The following is a 16,825-nucleotide window of genomic DNA, read 5'->3' as shown; positions in this document are numbered from 1 at the left end:
CATTCCAGCTCTAGTAATTGATTTAATAATAGCGTTGACAGGAGAAATCGCCATTTGTATTGAGAAGGCAGTAGGCAGAATCACTGGAAATATGCATTTCTGCAGCCAATGCATTTTCCGCATGATTCTGGATTTGCTGCATTTGCAACATAATCCATGCTGCTGCTTGTCGTGATGTCACTGCCTGACCTCTGTCTGCGACAGGGCAGGCAGGAAGGGAAGGGGCGGAGGAAGAGAAAGGAAGTAGGAGGGAGAGGGCAGTTAGGAGGTATGCACGTAAGAATAAAGACGTGTCCGCCTTACCTCCTCGGCTCCCGTGTTTCATTTGGGTGGAGAATGACAATGGCGACGAGGGTGGGATCATCAGACTGAATCCCACGTCGCTCCACCACCCTGCTGCTCGCGAGCAGCCGAACACCCCGAGCCTGCAGCCCGCGTCGGAGCGGTGAGCGAGCGGATGACAACGCGCTCCCCGCTGCCTGGTTGCCATCAAAGCGGCATCAACAAAAGAGAAGCCGTCTGCCAAGGAAAGCGACCCTGATTAACCCGGCGGCTGTGACCGGGAAAGAGCGCGAAAGACGCTGCGACCGCCTGACAAGAAAAGAAAAAAAATAAAATAAAGAGGCGCGAGAAACGCGGCGACCACGAGGAGGAGAGCGCGAGAGACGCTGCGGCCACAAGTGGACGGGGTGAGTCCCTGAAATGCAGCGCCAAGCCCCGGTGCAGTAGTACTCTAGCAAGCACCCTGCAGCACGCTCCTACAAATTAAACCTGCCTCACACAAACAGAGCCACGTGTCACAAACGGCGGCCATCTTAAAGTCAGGCATCGCCCATAGAACTTCATGTACTTCATCTGTGTCGGCCATTTTGAGGTCAGGCACCAACAATAAGTACAGAATTCATTCAGAAATAAGCACTCACACCAGGGATGTCAGTGCAACCTACATCATCCAGTGATACAGGAGGAACCCCAGCGACACAAGCGCCAACGCAAAATCCTGTAGTGATGAACCCAGGGCCCCCGACAATCATGGGACCATCGTATCTCAGGCCACCAGAGCCTCTGGAACTTACTTCCGGCAGCAGCATGGGCCCCAAATGGAAAAGTTGGTCCGAAGACTTTGAGGACTATATGACTGGGTCGCAAGTTCAGGACCCCAAGCAGAAACTAATTGCCCTGCGCAATCTAGTGGGGAAAGACATTGCACAAATCATTAAGGAGCTGCCGGATGCAGCCACTGCTTCATATGATGACGTCAAGGGAACTCTTGACCGGCAATTCTTACACAAATACAATCTCGACTATGAGCGATACACATTTAACCTAGCCACGCAGGAAAAAGAAGAACGAATGTGCGACTTCATACTGCGCATACGACGACTAGCTCGCCACTGCAACTTCGACGACTTCAACACTGAAGATGCCCTACGGCTTCGCATAATTGAAGGATGCCAGTCTGAGTCCCTACGGCGGCGTCTACTGAAAAAACACTACTCCTTGGCGGAAATCGAAGAAATGACGCGCATAAACGATCAGGCAGAAGATCACGCCAAGAAAATGGAAACGAACAAATCAGACAAGAAAGAACAAGCATTCAGGCTCCATGCTCATAAAGATCCAAAACACAAGTCTGATCACCGAAAATCAAGCAAGTCATCATACCACATGTCATCTCGGAGAAGATCTCGAGAATCACGACATACCAAACCCAACAAATCTGCGTCAGCCTGCTACAGGTGCGGACAAGACTATCCACACTCTGGCCAGTGTCCAGCTATGGGGCAGCGCTGCCACCGCTGTGGCAGGGACAATCACTTCGAAAACTTTGCCAGTCTAGGTCATCAAGACAAAGTTCACCGCGCTCAGGACGCCGTTCGTCACGACCTCGGTCTTCAGCAAGTCATCATGCACGAGCAGTAAGGGAGCGGGAAAGACGCTCGACTAGCTCCTCCCGATCCAGCGACCACTCGCTCAGATCACGTCGGTCACGACGATCAAGGTCAACATCCCGTGACTCAGTGACACATACACCGGTGTCCCAAGACAGTGATGAATACATCTGTATGGTCTCGGACCCGGACCGCCTACGGAAATACCCAAAGCTGGACATCCGAATAGGCGATCATCCAGCCAAATTTGTCCTAGACTCAGGCGCCTCGCTGAACTACATCTGCGCCCTAGAATACCAAAGCATGAAACCACGACCAGCGCTGGAACCGGCAGTGGTGAGAATATTCACATGGATGTCCCGGAAACCACTGCCATGTCTTGGTCGTTTTCACACAACCCTGTCATTCAGGGACCGAGCGATTCCAGCCTACATTCACGTAGTGGAGGGACCTGATGTAGCCGATTGCCTACTCAGCTTGCCGACAGCGGAACGACTTAAACTAGTGGAACTCCTCTACATGACCGAGGATGCCCCGGACATCGTGGCCAAGTTCCCAAACTTATTCAAAGGACTTGGAAAACTGAATCACTTCAAAGTCAAACTACACATAGATGAACGGGTAACGCCAGTGGCACAACACCATAGGAAAGTACCGTTTCACCTGCAACAAGCAGTAGACGAAGAACTGCAAGAACTACTCAGAACGGACATCATTGAACGCACCTCTGGCCCCACTCCGTGGATATCACCGGTAGTGGTAGTCCCCAAAAAGGGTCAAAACAACAAAGTGCGCCTGTGCGTGGACATGCGTGCGGCCAATGTAGCAATCGAACGGGAACGTCACCCTGGCCCACACATCAGTGACATGATTGCCCGCCTCAATGGAGCCACCATCTTCTCGAAGCTGGACCTCAATAAGGGCTATCACCAGCTTGAACTTCATGAAAAATCCTGTTACATCACCACGTTTACCACTCACCAAGGACTCTTCCGCTACAAACGCCTCAACTTCGGCATATCATCTGCCGCCGAAATCTTCCAAGAGACCATCAGGCGCGTAATTCAAGGGATACCTAACTCCTTCAATTACAGTGACGATCTACTAGTGTATGGCAAGGATCAAACCGAACATGACACTGCCCTCGACAGAGTGTGCCATGCCTTACTCAATGCAAACCTGACGCTGAACTCAGCTAAATGTGAATTTCACAAATCAAACCTCAAGTTCTACGGACACATATTCTCCAAGGACGGCATGACTCCAGACCCTGAGAAAGTCTCCGCGCTGGCGGACACACCAACACCACAGGACGTGAGCGACCTTCGTTCATTCCTTGGCATGGCAAGCTACTGTGCCCGGTACATTCAGGACTTTGCCACACTCAGTCACCCCCTGCGTGACCTCACCCGCCAAGGGCAGCCATTTGAATGGACGGACTCATGTCACCACTCGTTCCTAAAGATCAAAAAGGCTGTCAGCTCTGCGATCAACCTGGCTTACTTTGATGCAAAGAAACGTACAGAGCTCACTGTGGACGCCAGCCCGGTAGGCCTTGGTGCCATTCTTGCCCAGTACACAGAGGACTCTGACCAACGCCACATCATCGCCTATGCCAGCCGCAGCCTCTCTGATACCGAGACCCGGTACTCCCAACCTGAGAAAGAAAGCCTGGCAGTGGTCTGGGCATGTGAACACTTCAATCTCTTTGTTTACGGTAAACACTTCACCATCGTCACAGACCACCAAGCCCTCCTCACCATCTTCGGCAATCCCAAGGCCAAGATGCCTCCACGTATCGAGCGATGGGGTCTCCGTCTTCAAGACTACATCTACACCATTGTCCACAAGCCTGGGAAGTCGGAGAACCCAGCCGACTATATGTCCCGTCACCCCGTAGTCACCACCGCTGCACCGCAATCAGTTGCGGAAGAATACCTACATTTTGTCATTGATGCGGCGTGTCCTCCCACAGTCCCGCTCGCAGCCATTCTAGAAGCTTCCATCCAAGACCCAATCTTCCAGAGTGTGACTGAACGCATTCGCGCCAACTCCTGGCGTCACGTAACGGAAGACCACAGTACTCAGTCTCGTGAACTTCTAGCCTTCAAACACGTCCACGACGAACTGTCCATCAGCACTGACGGTCTGATTTTGAGAGGGGGGAGGATTGTCATTCCTCAACGACTGAGACAAGGTGTGATCAACCTTGCCCACGAGGGCCACCGAGGGATAAGTGCCACCAAGAAAGCGCTACGGGAACGTGTCTGGTTCCCGTCATTGGACCAGATGGTCGAAGCCACCCTCAAGGACTGCATATCATGTCAACTGGTAAGCCGAGACGAACCACCAGCTCCACTACAGATGTCGGAATTGCCTGAGGGAGTGTGGCAACAAGTTGCCGTAGACTTCTTTGGACCCCTGAAGTCAAGCCAGTACATCCTCGTCATCATGGACGAATACTCCCGGTTTCCATTTGCACACCTCATATCATCCACCAAGGCCACTGCAGTAATTCCAACACTGGACGAGGTATTTGCGGCATGGGGTATCCCACTACGTGTCAAGTCAGACAATGGACCCCCATTCAATGGCCATGAATTCGCAGACTTTGCCAAGCATTTAGACTTCAAACACCAAAAGATCACACCACTCTGGCCTCAAGCAAACGGCATGGTGGAAAGATTCATGGGCACATTGAAGAAAGCTGTACAACAAGCGGAACTGGCCCACAGAGACATCCAACAAGCACTGAATGAAGTGTTAAGAGCCTACCGCACCACGCCTCACAATACTACAGACCAATGTCCAGCTACTCTCATGCTAGGAAGGATTCCACGCACTCGACTGCCCACTCTAAGCAGTGCGAGTCAGTCCAGACCTCCGAACATTGATCATGAAACATTAGTCAACATCGATCAGGAGAAGAAACTAAAAATGAAAACGTACGCTGATCAGCGCAGACATGCCAAGCACACCGACATCCGAGAAGGAGACTGGGTGGTAGTCCGACGGGATCGAGGAACAAAAGCAGACAGTCGCTACCTTGCCCAATCCCTTAAAAGTCAGCCGCCGGAAAGGAACCATGATCACGGCGCAAGGTGATCACAAGAGAATCACACGGAATGTGTCGCATTTCAAAAAGTACAGTCCACAAGAATCTGACGATCGCCACACTTGGGAATCGCCAACGGATTCCGAAAGCCAAAGCAGAAGCAGCGACCGCAGCCAGTCCAGCCCAGCTAGGCGTGATCACCACTCACCTCAACGACGCATCTCGGAACCATCTGAGAGACCAAGACGTCAAACTCGACGGCCAGAACGCCTCATCGAAGTCATCTGAGATACAGTAAGACTTTATACAAAAGGGGGAGATGTTGTGATGTCACTGCCTGACCTCTGTCTGCGACAGGGCAGGCAGGAAGGGAAGGGGCGGAGGAAGAGAAAGGAAGTAGGAGGGAGAGGGCAGTTAGGAGGTATGCACGTAAGAATAAAGACGTGTCCACCTTACCTCCTCGGCTCCCGTGTTTCATTTGGGTGGAGAGTGACACTGCTTAATCTACAGATTTTAACAAACCAAATTATTTCTAGCTCTAACGGATCAAAAGTTACTAAAAAAGTGGCGACGTGTTCCCACGCAGTGGAAAGTCCTTTGCAAAAGTTGACTGCTCATCTTTCAGTTGCTTATTGCTGTGTTTGGATGTTACAATGGTACTAATAAGGTGAAATGTATGCATAGACAGTGTTACTGTGAAGAAAAATGACAAACTAATACTATGACAAACTGTGCCGTATTCCACTGCATAATTTGCCTTTTCTTGCTGCCTAATTAAGTCAACCATGCTGCATAATTCCAGTGGCCATGGCAATAGGTAATGACAATGCTTGTGAATAACTACACGCTTGTGCATTTGTGGATGTGCACAATCTTTGCAGAGCACCACTGCTCTGGAGCGCCCACTCCCGTGCCCCTGAGAAAGATTTACTTGTGCAAAATTACACCACATTGGATATTATGCACTACTAAACCTTTTAAATTGTGTAAATTCATGTTTTGTGGATTTCAAAAGTGAATTTGCGCGTAGAAGTCAATGAATTTTTAAGTTCTGATTGGATCTTACATTTTGCACCAGACTTTAGTTGATCATATGACAGCATTTTTGGCAGATATTTGTTCTTTAATTCAAATAAATCTGTATTTCTGTATTTTCACTGTCACAGGTGCTGCAACAGAGAAGAAAGGAGATCTGCCGCCAGTCAAACCATCTGTGGCAAAAGCTGGCATTGCCATCATCAAAGACTGCTGCGGAGCCACACAGTGCAGCATTATGTAGCGCCTGCCGCGTCACCAGTCACACCGGTCCGCTTAAGTGCAACGAGCTCATTGGATACAGCTGTAAAATTAAAGGATTTAAACCACCTGAAAATCTTCTATTTCCACATTAGTAGCAGTGAATGTTACAGTGACCTCCTTACAATGTACCCATAGAGGACCCTTCACTGTTGCATGGGACACTTGTGTGTGCATGCTAGTAAAGGAGTATGTATACAGATATGCTCATATTTGTATATTGATATCAGCTCTCCAATGACCAGAGCTTCTTTGTATATAAAAAAAAGTGCGAGGGGCCACATTTCGATCAGAATGCAAAATTTGTTTTACCATATATACATCAAATATTAATGTAGGCATCTAAAAATCCTTGCCTTTGTCATGGGTTTTATTTAAAGCGTTGTTTTATGTTGAATGGTGTGGGAAGGGCCTGGATATTTCTCATAAAGTGATAAGGGATCTACTATACCGTACAGTACAACGAGTAGGTAGAGGTCTACCTGTAATTTTAAATCCAGTTTACGACCGTGTACCAGTGACAAGTCTTTGGCCCCTTTTACAGTTTGTAGCCAAGAAAAGTGGTTGGATGTCTTCAGTGCAATGATACCAGAGCCCAATGTGTGAGGGGCACATCACATCCCAATTGCAGTGGCTAGAAAGAGGGCCCATTTAGCTTGGTTGCATTAGGATTAGGATCCACTGCATCCTTGCTAGGCTGCTGAGCCTAGGAATGGTTACGTGGCTACTACAAATAGTTTTACCTTTTGCATTGGGTGGAAAATGTATATTATGGTCACTAATAATTTCTGCGCCAACTGATCCAAATTTTCATGGCAGGTCAACCAAAGGCATTCTTCTAAATAAGCACTTTCACACCAAAGGTTTGTTTACCCATAAAAGAGCGGTATTGTCAAAAGACGACGTGCACAGACTTGCTCCATGCAAGCAGAGACCAGTCGATTAATTGAATAGAGTTGGCTTTATTACTTGTGTTTTGTAAATCTTCACCTGCAGCCCAGGGGACACCTCAGAGTAAAGACCTTGAAGTACTCCTTAGATTTCCTGTCTCATTGTTGTGTGGATCAGAGGTGTAGAGAAGGTGGCAACCTCTCCCGCGGAGTAGGCCCCGTTGAGTGCATTCCATGAGCCCTTCAAGCTGGTAGTTTGTTGTAGTTACACAAGCTTGGTAGACAAAGGATGCAGTTCAGATTATTACTTCCTTTTGTAAGAGCCTGAGTGAGTGCCAAGTGGCCTTGAAGAGAAAGAGGAGTCTCACTTTTCATGTATTGTGAGGAAATTGGCACATTTCCATCAGTCACTCTAGCCCTGCCAAATACTTTCAAAGTTAATGGTACGTAAAGATCGGCCTGAGGTCATCATCTGCCGTGTTATGGAACGACTGGGACCTATGTATTGCCAGGAAAGAGCTTTTTGTAGGAGAGGCTGATGTTTGTGTAGAGAAAGGTTGAGTAAAATTCGTCTGAATCTTGTGCGTGCTTTAAAGACTTTGGGCCATATGTATCAAGCAAAATTGCAATTGCAAAGGCCTAAATTCGCAGAATTTTGGCATTTGCAATTGCAATTTTGCTAAATGGTATGTATGAAGGCAAATCTGCGTGCAAAATAAGGAATCGCAAAATGTGCGATTCCGTATTTTGCTATTGCATTTAAGGAATCGCAAATTTTGCGAATCCTTAAGTGCAATGTAAGAAGCATAAAAAAAGTGCAATTTGGCATTAAGGAATCGCAAATTACCACCAACTTCAAGTTGGTGGTAATTTGCGATTTCTTTGAAAAATGTACTTTTTTGCATTTTGCAAAGTGCAATGTGAAGCACATACATGCCATTAGGGCATGCATGTGCGCCACATGTGCACCCATGCTTATTTCAGGGGTGCAACATGGTGTCTTTTTCACACCCTTGCACCCTTGAAATTGCATTCTCAATTTGCGATTCTCTAATTGCTAATCGCAAATTGAGAATGTCTTCCCATTCATTCCTATGGACCTCTAGGCCCATAGGAATGACTGGGGAGGTATTCCTTAATTGCGAATCGCAATTTAAGATTCGCAATTAAGGAATATGTAGGATTCGCAAAATGTATTGCAAATCCTACATACGTAGCATTTTGCGATTCTCAAATAGCGATTCGCAAAAAAATCGCTATTTGAGAATCGCAAAAGAGGATTTTGATACATATGGCCCTTAAGGCCTAACTTTGTGTAGGGGTGTAGAGGTACATTCTATTTTTTGAGAAAATGCTAAGCCTGGTGGAAGTCCACTGGAGGAGTTTTCTCCACCTTAAGTATTTTATGGTGGAAGAAAATTCACCCATGAATTTACCCCACAATTTCTCTCCTCTGAGGATCATGATATTCCACTACTAACCACATCCATAAATCAGGCCATGTGTTCCCACTGTCTCTTTATTCAATGTTTTACCTTGCTGTTTGTAATTTATGGTTTTGCCTCTCGAGCACCATTTTCACAATGTATCTTTTTAATTAAAAAAAGTGTGCATTACTTTTGATTTATGTGTGCTTCTTACTATGCTCTCCGCTCTGCATAATCAATTATATAGTTCTTACTTTGCTTTCCCTTAAATTCAGTTTACACCTAGTCCCTTTCCTTTGCCCTGAAGAGACAGTCTCTCTGAACAATTTTTTTGTACCACAAGAATGGTCAACAAAACCAGTAGAATCTTATTTTAAAAACAAATGTGTGTCCTGAGGAGGGAAAAGTTGTTGGCAAACTGTATCTGATCGCCGCCTACATGATTTCCTGCAAGTCTGTTCCACCCGGAAGCTGCTGGGAATGACACCTAGGGTCAGATGTAGTAAAGAATTGTATCCATTCTGTGTCTATGGGAAAATGTTTTAGTACATATGGCCCTTAGAACATTGTGGTGAGAAGAGGCAGGCCGGGGACATGTCACTAACCTGGCCTCCCTGCCCTAGCCCCTCACCCATACTTTTGTAAAGCTGTCTAATGGTTCCATGGTCGAGGTCTTCGTATAGCCCCTAGAAGGAAGGGCACAGTATTGGTAAGGATACCTGGATGGCAGTGGTAACTTAAACCACTATTTAACCTCTGTGTGATGCAGAGAAGTGGGTGTTACAGTTACATGGCACAAATAAAACGTGCCATGACTCTTCCGTTAAGTAGTTAATGTTGCTTTGCCTCTAAGAGACCTACCAGACTGTGTAGCTGGGCCTGGGCATGGTGAGCTGTGTGGAATGCGGGCTCAGATCAAAGTGCTATAATCAAATGCATTTTTCACAAATTTTCTTTTTCCATAATGTTGTTTATGCACCAACATTCTCTGATTGAACACCATGTAAGAATAAAGAGTTATAGAATAATCATATGATGATATAATTTGAACATCTTCACAAACAGATCTGTATCCAGCTTGTTCCGTCAGACAGGGCTCTTCCCATTCTTGAAAAAAAGACGGACATTTTGGGTATACAGATTATTGGATTTTGGTTTTGTTACAAAGGTCACTCTCTGGTGGTCTTCCCTCAAACATTTTGCCCTCACCCCTCTTATTTTTGCAGATCTTGTTGTTTGCCTTAGGACTCTAGCACTAGCTAGGAGTGGTAAAGTGCGCAAAGTGCTTGAGCTCTCTCCCCTAAACATAGTAGAATTGGTTTATACTCAATTGGTACATTTAATTTACTTGTAGTTAGTCCCTAGTGAAGTTTTACCCATGTACCCAGGGCCTGTAAATTAAATGCTACTAGTAGGCCTGCAGCATTGATTGGGCCACCCACTTAAGTAGTCCTGTAAAACATGTCCCAGGCCTGCGATTGCAGCCTGGGTGTTCATTTTTAAACCTTTTGCCAGTCCCAAACCTTCCATTTTAATACATATATGTCACCTCTAGGGTAGGCCCTGAACAGCACAGAGGGCATGGTGCAGTGTATTTAAAAAGTTGGACATGTACTTTTAAGTTTTACGAGTTCTGGTAGTGAAAAACTCCTAAATTCCATTCTCACTACTGCAAAGCCTACTTCTTCTATTGGAAAACAATTAGTTGCCTTATTACATTTAATAAGGGATAACCTCAATTGGGAGTAGGTAGCCAGGTCGAGTTTAGTGTATAATAAATTGTAATTTAAAGTCCTCTTTATTGGTAAAGTCGGATTTATGCCACAATTCTTAAAATGTCACTTTTATGTATAACACAAGATACCACACACTTCCCTCCATTACATCAACAAAAATACAGTAAAGCTACATAACATCATAATACAGAATGATCAAATAATATATTAATATACACCAATGTTATAACATAAAAGAAACCCCAAACAAGTTATGCATAACCTTGTAAATAAGAGGGTTTCTTCGAGACCCTTGTACTTCCTCTTCTCATTTTGAGGGAATGTGGGTGAAACACCACCCAACTCATCATACCCTACTGCATTCTCAACACACTTCCACACAGCAACACAACTCAAATTCCATATGCGATGGTCACTAGTGTTCACTGCATTCTTGAACACCTTTATCACCTCAATCGGTTGATTAAACTTGTTGGTCACTCTCCTAGGATTCTTTATGCATGCCCAATCTCCAACACACACCTTGGTTTTCTTTACAGCCTTTCTTCTGTCAAAATCCTTTAAAAAATCTCTGATTCTCTTTACTCTCATGCAATGCTTCAATAACTTCATCTCCTCCCAACCCTTCAATGTATTCACCCACATCGGCCCCAATTGATGATCTGGAATTCTTTTCTTGAACAAAAAGAATGGGCTGCCCGCAGTGGAAGAACGAATTGTCATTCTGTACACATTAAATTTAGTTTTTAGTTCTGTCACCCAATTCAATTTGTTAGCCAAAGAGTGTTTAATGCTTTCTTTTAGTACTTTCTTAAAGTGCTCAATTATGCCATTGGCCTCGGGATGATAAAGTTATGTTTTCCTGTGTCTTATGCCAGTAGTAGTCCATGCCACTGTAACATCTAGGCTGGACTACGCTAAAGGCCTCTACCTTGGTCTGCCAAAGTATGCAATCCAACGGCTACAGTTGGAGCAGAATGCTGCTGCGAGGCTGATCAAGCATATCCCGTTAAGGCATCATGTCTCTCCGCATTTACGCAATCTTCACTGGCTTCCAGTGGCAAGCAGGATTGAATTGAAGGTCTTGACCCTAGCTTATCGGGCACTTCAGGGTAAGTGCCCTAATTATCTTAAAGTAAGACTCCCCCGATACAAGCAAGCGCGGTCTCTGCCCTCGAACACGCTGAACTTGCTCTCTGTCCCCTGATTCGCGAAGGCTCGCCTTGTGGGGAGAGCTTTTGCGGCTAGAACAGCTAAATTGTGGAATGCCCTACCACTTGCTATTTGCAATGTTAACTCAGAGCCTTGCTTTAGGAAAATGCTAAAGACGTGGCTTTTTAATCATTAATCTCATCCACTGCTGTTTTCTTTTCTGAACCACTCAGCTTACTCTTCTGCTCACTAAGCGCCGGGACACCTCCCTGTGAGGTAGCCGAATTTACAATCTTGACCTCCGGCCAGTGAGAATACAATCATATGCAGGAAATTATAAACTTGTCATTGCCTGAAATCCTGATTGGCTCCAAAATATCTACTGTTACTTCTGTCCATGGACCAGTAGGTCTGTCTCTGATCACCATGGGCTGTGTTCTGCAATTCAGGATTTTATTACTTTGTCTACATTCCAGACAATCTCTAACCGCTCATTTTATGAGAATGTCCATGCGCAGCCACCAATAACTTCCACGCAACCTCTCCTTTGTCTTGCAGATGTCAGGGTGTTCCTCATGGGCATTCTCATTTAACCTTGACCTGACTTTTTTGGGGGTTTACAACCTATGACCTCTCATGATCAATCCATTTTCTACAGATTGTTCTTCCTTTACGTTCCAAAACCCCATAAAGATGCCATTGCACTTGTCACTTGCCAACCAACCTTCCAACACCTTGGATTTTAAAGCCTTCGTCTACTCATCTAATTCCTGCTCATTCTTCCACTCTATTTCCTGTAAAACCCCCAGTCACCTGACAAACAGTAACTAAACACGTCATCACCTTTCAGACCAGACTGCACTGCTCCCACATTCCACAAACAGTTTCAAAGAACAGTCAGCAAATGTGTTTTGTCGGCTGGTAAATACACAGCAGAATCAAACTCCTGTAATGCTACAGCTCGTCTTCTTATCCTGTTTGAAATAACATGGATCCCTTTTTTCATAAAACATTTGTGATCTGCTCTACTACAAACTGACTGCCCCAGAGAAACTTGTATGGCTTTCTCACTGCACAATATACCACCATCTCTTTCTCTATCACTGAGTAATTGACCTCAGCACCTTCTGGCCCTCTTGAAATAAACAGTATAGTGTTTCAATCCCATCTACAACTTGCTCTGAAACTGCTCCAAGTTCCAAAGAGCTAGAATTTGTCCTTAATATGGTCTACAAACCCGGTTCAAAACTTCCAAGTTTGGATGCACCAGTTAAGTTCACTTCCTCACTCAAAAAATTGACCTCCCACTTACTTGACCATTTCAATTCTGTCCCTTTCTTTAACAACTTCCTCATATTTCCATACCTTTTAGAAAATTTGGAAATACATTTACTATAATATTCCACAGTACCTGTAATGTGGAAGGTTTGGTATAATTTGCTTCATTACTTTGCTTGGGTGTATCTTATGGGGTTTGAAACTGTCGGATGCTACGCTTCTATGAAAGTAATTGACCTATTGTCCTCCGTGCTTTTGCTGATTTGTTTCATATATTTCAAAACAATAAAAATTGAGTATCAAAAAAATATTCTACAGTACCTAAAAACTTGAGCAATTGCTCTTTGTTGGAAGAGCATGTCATTTCAGTTCAGCACTAACTAGATCTTCCTTGGGTTTGATACCATCACACATCACGAAATGTCCTAATTACTCAAATTTCACCAAACTAAACCTGCATTTTTCACGTTTCAATCTCAAATCATTAATGCTGAGCTTGGACAAGGTCTCATGTAAACACAGATCATGTTCTTCCTGTGTCTTACCATACACTAAGAGGTCATCCTGGTATATTTTTACACCTTCTAAGACATGTTGCATAGCCCTTTGACAAACAGCACCGGCAGAGATTAGCCGAAAGGACATGCAAATGTATTTAAACGTACCAAAATGTGTTATAAAAGCCATGAGATCTTTCGAAGAAGGATGAATGGCAATTTAATGGTATGCGGAAATCAAATCTAGTGAGGAGAAAAATGTTGCCCCCTCCAAACTGCACAGCATTTCTTTATTATTTGGAAGAGGGTAATGGTCCACTATTACCACTTTATTAAGTTCTCTCAAGTCAACACAAAGTCTCACATCCCCATTGGCTTTTCTTGACATAACCACTGGAGACAGCCACTCTGATTCTCAACTTCCTGAATTATGCCCTCACTCAACAACCTTTCCAACCCTTCTTCATGACATCTCTCACTGCAATGGGAACACCCTACACTTTACATATCCTAGGCGCAGCATTCGGTTTACGTTTTATCTGGTGAACATAATGATTTGAACACCTCAATTCCTGTTTAAAAACTTCAGGAAAAGAAAGCTCTATCTTTTGTTCTATCTTCTGTTTTTCACTCACCTCTTCTACCATCGGCTTTTCACATCTAGAGATACCTCCAACTCTTTCTGATGTTTTCAACTAATAAGAGAGTCGCCTCCTCAATATGCATAAATCTTTCAGCTCAATAGTTCCTACAAAATAACCCAGCAACTTTATGAGTCCCCCCCCCATACTCTTTAGATCTGATGACTTTGGGTACAAGAGTTATTTTTGCCCCCCCCCAACGAGTCAAAAAGCATATTGACTAAAGAGCCATTGATTTTCATTTTTTTTATGGACCACCATATGAACCTTCTTGCACCTGCAAAACAAACTCATCACTATCAACGCCTGAGTCATACACCACCTCCCTGACTTTCTTCATACTCTTGGTTCTCCGGCAACAGAATGAAAAGGGACCCTTCCTCGTACAGATTTTACAAGTCCCTTTCTACCCTGGACAATCTTTACTGTTGGCTAAGAGGCCCACATAGCCACTCCTGAAGCACATGCCTTGAAATCCCTCTGACACCAACTTACTATCAACTTACTATTAAACTCACTCTTTATACAGAGACGGACTCTCCTTGTTTCATGTGCCTACCAAAGTGGTACATCTGCATCACTGTGCACAATTTTGGTAAGTTGTGTAAATCCAATGTTTTAAACAAATTTCATACTCATTTTAATTGAACATTTACCTGATCTGTCCCATGAAGAATCGAACAAACACTTCCTGACCCTCCGGACCCAGACAATGCACTAATAGTGAAGTTTTCCTTTCAGCACCTAAAGTGCCACACACTCTAGCATAATGGCTAAATACCTTCTTCCACTTTTGCCCTGACAAAGTCGGCTCACCAGGCAAAGAAAAGAAGTATGGTGCAGCAAGAACACTCTGCATTTTCCTTTCACTATAAACAATACTATACTTAATAATAAAAAATAAAAGAGCGAAGAAGACAGAAAAAGGGAAAAAAGGATAATTCCCCCACACTAGAATGCTACAACCAAACTCTGTCACACCCACCGGTATCCGGCTTGAAACCCGAGAAGCTGAAAAGAAACAACTTAAATACACACTACTGTTCTTACAGAATGAAAATGAAAAGATGTGATAATATAAAATAATTGTCACTTAGTTATTCAAGATGAATATATGTAGCGGGTTAGCGTACTTGACAGAAGATGAGTTCTGACTCTTACTTATGACATATTTTTCACGGATGCCAAACACCTAGGGGCAGATTTACAAGCCCCTGCGCCACTTTTGTGTCACTTTTCCCATGTTAAAAATGACGCAAAAGTGGCGCAAGGGGCCTGTAAATCTGCCCCCTAGAGTGCACAGTTGTCTGTGATATCCAGCTAATAGAATGTGCTGCGTAGATTCAGTGCCCAAGAAAACTCATACACTGTTTATCGAGGAAAGAGAAAAAAATACAACAGCTAATATGGCTGCCCAGGGTTATTTAGTGACCGGATGTGGAGAGAGTCTCTTACTTTTAAAAACACAAAGCAAATCCGCTTTTGTTAATTTGTTTAGCTTTCAAAACAAAGCTGCTTTCGCCCTAGAATGTCCTCCCTTAAACAACAACACAATGTTGGCTGGTAGCAGTCGCTGCCAGGACTGACACAGTGTGTGTCAGGGATTTTTGTTACAAAAAAAAACGAATTAGGCAGATATGCCATTCAAACACGGGGCAATAGGTGCAGAATGGGTAACAAAGTCAGTCAAGCACACATTTTCACAGAATTTAGCCGTGCCCACCACAACTTGCTTCAGCACAAACCATAATAACTCTAGGGAAATTCAGTCCTTGATGTATTGAAAAACACCCAGTTCAGTTCCAACGGTACCAGGAATGCACAAATAAATTTTGCTTGGGTGTTGAGGCTTGTCAAGGCTATCAGAGGAAAACAAAAAGCAATCTCCGATCGTTGCCAATATAGAAAAAACACTCCACTCATAGAGGTGAAATCCAAACATGGTTTAGTAGATATTCTCGATGCAAGCCTCAACCACCAAGGAATGCTGCTTGCTACTCCGCTCCTCAAGTCCCGCAATCACTCAAGCATAAGCATTCCAGTTCCATAGTAACTACACAGTGTTTCTAGGGCTGACAGTGATGATGATGTAAGCTGATCAGTCTCTCTGATGTCACCCATGTATTATACAAGATGCCACAGGTGTCTTATAGCAGACGGACTAAGTACAATATCACTTGAGGCTCCTTATTCACTAACAGTTGTCTCCGAAGCACCGTCATCATCAAAGTCCAACTAAAACACATCTTCCAAACTGCTGTCAAGCAGGTGCACACCTAATCAACCTCACTTGATCATAAAAACTAGTTAAAAGGTACACCCAGCAAAGTCAGAGTCTGGGCTCGATTCAGATCTCGATGGACGGGTTGCTTGGTCAATGGTAACAGATATCCAGTTCACCGATATATATATCCCATAGGACATAATGAGATTTATATTTCGGTGGATGAGATATCCTTCATCGTTGTGGCAGAGTAACTAGTCTGCTGAGATCTAAATCAACTTTCCTTTTCCGCTTCTAAGGACACCTCTCTTCTGCATGGACATCCTCACAACTTTTTGCACTCAGCCAACCTTCTACAACGAAGGACACATTCATCCTTGCCACTTTAACCTTTTACTCCCGCTTCCAACTGCTTAGTTTTCTTCACAAGCTTCCAAACTTTTCCTTCCTCTTTCCTGATACACATTCTTCATCTCCTGACAGACTTTTCCTCTAAAATGTAATTTCTTCTTCTGCACTTGATTTAAGTTACTTTAACTGTCTCTTTTCCAGAGGCTTCACACTAGAGAAATCTCCTGAACCATTTTCACCCTGCCCTTCCTTACCAATTGCCTTGTGTACTACTGTACCACACTAATTACCCGGATTGCCTGCCAGCGTGAAGATCCATAATACACTAACACAAAAATGACACAAATAAACTATAGAATCACCAGAGTACACTGTGACAAAACTAT

General features: G+C 44.3%; 1 protein-coding gene across 1 annotated transcript in view; it reads left to right on the top strand.

Moving 5' to 3' along the window:
- The window catches only part of BMERB1 (bMERB domain containing 1), a 743,837-nt gene extending 735,989 nt beyond the window's left edge, over nt 1–7,848 (top strand). Inside the window, exon 6 of the mRNA XM_078664344.1 lies at nt 6,114–7,848. Coding sequence (XP_078520470.1) covers nt 6,114–6,226 — 113 coding nt within the window. The 3' untranslated portion in view covers nt 6,227–7,848. The remainder of the gene's footprint in view (nt 1–6,113) is intronic.
- The last annotated feature ends 8,977 nt before the right edge of the window (nt 7,849–16,825 follow it).

The sequence above is a fragment of the Lissotriton helveticus genome, chromosome 10 (genome assembly GCF_964261635.1).
Source record: "Lissotriton helveticus chromosome 10, aLisHel1.1, whole genome shotgun sequence".
Lineage (NCBI taxonomy): Eukaryota > Metazoa > Chordata > Amphibia > Caudata > Salamandridae > Lissotriton > Lissotriton helveticus.
This window is presented reverse-complemented; position numbering and strand designations above follow the sequence as displayed.